This window comes from Grammomys surdaster, unplaced genomic scaffold (assembly GCF_004785775.1).
Source record: "Grammomys surdaster isolate TR1022 unplaced genomic scaffold, NIH_TR_1.0 39, whole genome shotgun sequence".
Taxonomy (NCBI): domain Eukaryota; kingdom Metazoa; phylum Chordata; class Mammalia; order Rodentia; family Muridae; genus Grammomys; species Grammomys surdaster.
The window spans coordinates 3,591-9,409 of NW_021604560.1; the positions used below are offsets into that span (position 1 = coordinate 3,591).

The 5,819-nt window shown below is 48.1% G+C and overlaps 1 protein-coding gene and 1 pseudogene across 1 annotated transcript; one reads left to right on the forward strand and one right to left on the reverse strand.

Moving 5' to 3' along the window:
* Positions 1 to 2,291: 2,291 nt before the first annotated feature.
* On the reverse strand, positions 2,292 to 2,736 carry LOC114632418 (annotated as a pseudogene).
* A 285-nt stretch (positions 2,737 to 3,021) lies between these two features.
* LOC114624136 (sulfotransferase 1A1-like) lies at positions 3,022 to 5,816 on the forward strand (the record flags this gene model as incomplete). The annotated part of the gene is made up of 6 exons (XM_028774340.1): positions 3,022 to 3,032; positions 3,794 to 3,889; positions 4,601 to 4,740; positions 4,826 to 4,951; positions 5,033 to 5,130; positions 5,790 to 5,816. Coding segments are annotated over exons 1-6 (498 nt in total), but the record flags the coding sequence as incomplete, so codon positions are not given.
* Between the last annotated feature and the right edge of the window lie 3 nt (positions 5,817 to 5,819).

A 5,819-nucleotide genomic window follows, 5' to 3' on the forward strand; every position in this document is an offset into this window, starting at 1 on the left:
CAGGGCTATAATAGTTCAGATAAATATAGATTGAACTAGTTGAGAGTCTAAGGCCTAAACTATAATAAAAATCAATACATTTTTGTATCATTATTTAATCACTGGCCTGTCCAGAAAGTCCTGCTATAAGGGGAGGTACTGTTTCCTCTGTCCTTGGTCCGGTTTTTGGGCTGAACAAAGGAGACATTTGGCAACATCTCCCCTGGAGAAGCCCCCCAAATGCTCACATTCCCTACGACTAAGCAGCCATGGTCACACTGTGAGCCACTATTGTCATATCAAGCCTGAGAAAATGAAGATCCAAGCCCTACTGGGTGGCTTTTTCGACTGAGTTGGCTTCCATCACTGGGTTGGCTTCCAGGAGGCAGAAAACAGCATTCTAGGTGTGGAGGAGTCTCACACATGTATATTATTTATGTGCATGTCTGCACACATGTGCACTCATGTATCAGAAGACAAACTGAACCAGTTAGTTCTCGCCTTTCAATATAAGAGGCCTGTGGATAGAACTCAGACCATGAAGCTAACCAGCAAGTGCCTTTACCATCTGAGATACCTTGCTGGTCCACAATACCCTCCTGTCTTTATCCTTCTAATCCTCCCTACTTCCCAGGCAGCAGCTGTACCAGCAAACAAGCTTTCCAGAGTCAGTAAGTAACCTGTGAGCAAAACATTGGGAACCATACAGTTCTGAGATGCAACTTGACGCTGTCCTTCCACAGATGCTCTGCTCTGCTTGTGGCCCTCTCTAGGTACCAAGTTTTCTGCAGGTGTCCAGGTCTGTGAGTGGATCCCCTCTCCACTGGAACCAGTTCTCTTCATAGGGCTCTCTTGGTAGATCCCTTGGCTCTAAGGCCTGGCACGGGATCCCAATGCCCACCCTCAAGATAAAGATGACATAATATACAGAGAAACTATTTACAGTTTTCTTCAAAACCAAGGAGACAAATGCTCTCCAGCTCATCTGTGGATGGGAGGAGCCAGGCGCTGAGCGAGCACATAGGGTGTGGTCTCTCCTGGGATACGAGGTCTTCCTGTGGCAGCAGAGCTCCTGTAGTGATGCATAATCATTCCGAGAACAGAAATCTTTCCAGGTGTTTACACCTGGAATCCCAGCACTTGAGAGGCTGCAGCAGAACTGGAGCCAAGGCTACAGTGTGAGACCTTTGCTCTGTCAGGTCCAAAGCCAGCATTCTTCTGGAACTTGAGAAGCAGTTCCTCTCTACTAAAGGAGCCATTCCCTTATCACTGGCTGAAGGGAGAGATGGCTATCTGTGGGGCCTCGGAGCATACTAAAGTGCATGCTAGCAGCTCCAGGCTCCTTCAGTATCCCAAGTACCTGCTACACATTCCAAAGTCCATGCTGGCATCTTGGCTCTTCTAACTCCAACTCTGACCCTAAACTCCCCTAGCTCAGAATCTTCCTTTCTGCCAGCTTCCCATTGTCCTTATAACCCAGCCATTTCAGTTATGTATACCCCCAACCCTCGTTCTTCAAGCCCTTTTCTTTGTCTTCATCTCTTTTTTTTTTCATTTAAAAGGAAATATGAACATATTTATTAGGGTGCTCAATACTGAACGTTATTACTTTCTTCATGTGAGGGAGAATACACCTGACCCATGCTGTGGGAGGAACAGGATAAGGGCTCCCAACATGGCCATCAAGCAGCTCCATGAGGAATCCCCATATAAGAGGATGTTTCCTGCTAGCACTGTCTCAGCTGCAAGCTCCAGCCAAACAGCCACCATTCCCACAGAATCCCTTTGAGCTGTTACTGCCTCAGACGGGAGAATATGAGGTTACATACTTCAAAACCACACAGGACATTAATAAATGTCACCTGGACATAGGCCTAACATCAAATTTCTTCAAATGATAAGGGGTGGGAGGGACTGCTACCCAAAGAAAGTTCCTCAGCGACAGTAACATTTATGGAGATCTTGTATCAAAGGCACAAGGGACCAGTGTTACTGTCATCCTACCCTACCCAGTGGAATAAGTTTGCAGATGAAAGTATACACTGTTCCTGGCTTAAATTTCTCTTGGTCCTTCCTTTTGTTAAATGGTGACATTCTGCCTTTCACCTGTCTTGGCTATCATTTCATTTCATTTCTTTTTTGTTTTTAAAGGAAGACTAAAAAATGGTAGAAAAGAATGAGGAGATGGTGAAAGACAACCCTGTTAAGACAAAAATAAAGATACAAAAATCAGATGTAGTACAATATAATAGAAACTGGCTGAAAATAGTACACGCTACCAGACAATATGCTACACGAACAGGGTGGGAGTAGACAGGAGAGGGCAGAGGCCATCGCCTACACCAAGAGCCTTTCAATAGACTGCTGAATGGACTGGATCTGCTGCTTTAGTTGAGAGCCTTCTTTGATGGTAACAGAACAGGCAATGACCGGCCTGGAGACTCCACAGGCCTGTCCTAAAGCCTGCTTGGAGGGCACAAATACGTAGGAAACATTCTTGTCTTCACACAGCAGAGGGAGGTGCAGGATGATCTCCAAGGGCTCGGCATCTGCTGCCATCACAATGAACTCAGAGATGCCTCTGTTGAGGGTTTTGGTGGCTTCATTGGCTCTTTTCCAAAGCTGCTTGTAGTTACAGGACTGCTGAACGAGGTCCAGCAGCTTCTTGGTGAGGTGGGCATCTGCGAGGGGATAGGCCTTCGGATTCACATCAGCCTCCGTCATGGCTGCGGTGCGCCGGCCTAGCCGCGACTCGACAACAGCACACCTCAGACAGACTGCTTTGTCTTCATCTCTTACAATCCCAGGCCCAAACCCACTTCTCATGGCCAAGTCCAGTCTTCTGGTCATATTCAGTCCACTTCTTTCTGGACTCTTCCAGATTCTATGGCCAAACTCCGCCCCGCATCTACAATAAAATCCTTCCCCTCAATCACAGCTTGGAGCGGTCGTGTCATCCGTCTACAGAGTCTCAAACAAACAAAATTCCAATGAGAACCGGGAAGTCTTGTCTGTTGCCTGGCTGTGCACAGCTCTTCTGAGATGGCGACTCTGTAAGGGTCAGGAGACGCACAGCTGTGATGCAGGAGCCTCTGCAGCTCCAGTGCAGCTTGATGTTGCATCTTCACTCAACAGAAGACAAAGGTCAAGGGGGCAGGGGTCTCCTCACTCCTGGAGCTTTGTCTCTCTCAGCTCCAGCCTCTTGTCTTTACAGAGCCACTTGCAAGTCCAGGGGGTGAAAGCCTTTCTAGGGACCAATCGTCACGAGTCATGTGTGGTACTGGATGAGGCAGCCGAGCAGCCGTGAAGGCAGGGGCACCTTCTAGGGCCTTTAGACTCAGCTCCCATGAACACACCTCCAATTCTGTTGCACCTCCAGTTCCCTGACCTTGCTCCTTCCCATCACTCTGGACTTTCCCTGACATCCGTGATTCCAGGTTTTGCTGTGGTTGCTCTGATCTAAGCCCAAGGTGTCCTCAAGACTGGCTTGGAGGCAGCAGGTGTGTGAATGCTCTGTCCCCATCTGGCTACTTCCCTCCCTTTGCTAGGGTGGGTTAATTAGAAAAGCCCCATTGATCTACCTGAAGTTTAGGTGAGTTAGGAAGGAGCCAGAAGCAGAATGAAATAAACCTACCCCCCCTTGTAGCCTTCTGCCTGGCTTTGTTTTGATTTGCTTTGAACAGGCTAAACCCACAGTCCGCAGTAGGGGTAACAGAACTCCACCCCACTCCACCTACTCCCTTTTTTGTTTCTGGAGAACAGCCAGTCCTAGCACTGTTTCCACTCCCTCCCACTTGGGACACAAAATCTTCAGCTCAAAGACCAATTCTGCATTCCCCACATTGCAACACCTACACAAAGATCCCTTCCACTCTGCACTGGGAAGAAGGGCTAAGAACCCCAGGATCAGGTGAGTGGCAGAGTGGGGTAGCCACCTTGTCCTACCCAGATATTGATTCCAGCATTCTTCAACTGCCAGTTAGTCCTTAAACTTAGTCTACCTGACCACTGCCTGTGCCTCTAGCCTCTCTGCTTTCCCCATGCATACCCCACCTCAGAAGAACAACTGTAGCTTGTTCCCCTCCCCTCTCTGGCTGGTTTTAGAATCCTTTTCATTTTAATACAAACTCTCTCCCTACCCTGCAACAAGCTTAATAGCTACATTGTTTATATTTGTCTCAGAGCAAAATACCCTATCAGTTCTAGATGGGCTGAGGCATTTCTAAAGGTAACAGGAAGTCCAAGGGAAAAAAAAATGGGAAGAGGCCATGGACTGACAGCTGTACCAGGTAGGAGTAAAGAGACTCAGCTGGTGCCCAACGTTTTCTTACATTCGTACTGGAATACACTGGGAAACATCCAACATTGTACTGATTCTACCTGAGGGTGCTTTACTGCCTGGACTATGTATGCTTGGGCACTAGGGACGTGGACCATTCCACAGGTGAGCAGAAGTATGGCACAGTAGTGACTTTTGGTGGAGATAGATTTGCCTTTGATCCCAGATCCACCTGCCACCTTGGTGGGCTTGCCAAAGCCTCAGGATCCCAATCTTAAATGATTCAGCACATGGTACTGTGAACTTACTAGAAAAGTGAGTTTTACTCTGTTCTCAATGCAGCAACATGGAGTTCTCCCGTCCACCACTGGTGCATGTGAAGAGTGTCCCACTCATCAAATACTTTGCAGAGGCAGTTGGGCCACTGCAGAACCTCACAGCCTGGCCTGATGACTTGCTCATCAGCACATACCCAAAGTCTGGTGAGCAGTGGTTCCCACAGCATACACACTTTGGTAGGCAGTCATGACCCTGAGCCTGGCTCACCTCTTTCTCCCCCCTTTCCAGGTACTACCTGGGTGAGTGAGATCGTGGATATGATCTATCAGAATGGCAAGCTAGATAAGTGTGGCCGGGCCCCTATCTATGCCCGGGTACCCTTCCTTGAGTTCAAATACCCAGGGGCTCCCTCAGGTATGCTCATGGGGGTGCTAGAAACAAGTGGAGAAAGGTAGAACCAGGCCCCAGTTTTACAAAGTTCCCTGTTCAACTCAGGTCTTGAAACTTTGGAAGAGACACCAGCCCCACGGCTCCTTAAGACACATCTGCCGCTGTCCTTGATCCCTCAGAGTCTGCTGGATCAGAAGGTCAAGGTAAAAACAAACAGACAACAAAAATCCCCAGTTATGCTAGTACCTTCCAGCATGTGGGAAATAGAGACAGAAGGATTGGGAGCATCTACTATACAGCAAGTTCAAGACCATGTCTCACTCAAAGACAGAAAAAGAAAGAAGGAATGGAAGGGGGAGGGTGAGAGGAGGCAAGGGGCTTTGCTGCTCATCGTTGCTTTGGTTAGATCTGCTGGGAATTGTGGGACTTCTCAGGCCCTGTTTCATCTCATATGGAGGGTTCCTGGCTGTCACTCTGGAAGGGCTCAGATAACAAGGAAACTGGAACTCTTCCATGCAAATTAGAGATGCAGAATCTAGGTGTGCATAGGACATAGATGAACAGGCTGATGGGACTCTGACTTACCATGTGATGTGCTGACAACAAAGGAGTCAGATGAAGCAGTTCAAGGAATAGCTGGGACTTTGTTATCAGAGAATGGACAATCTTAGGACAATGATGCCTGCCTATACAGTGAGATCTCAACAACTCAACAGGCAGTCCTGTTTTCTCTTCTGCCATCCCAAAAAGAAGTGCTGGGAATTCCCAAGTGGTATAAGGTCCCACCACCTAACTCGGTCTTAGGAAGAGTGACAGGAAAGCAAGAGAAGAAACCAGAACTGGGTGTGGTCTTCCCCTGCAGGTGATCTACATTGCCCGGAATGCAAAGGAT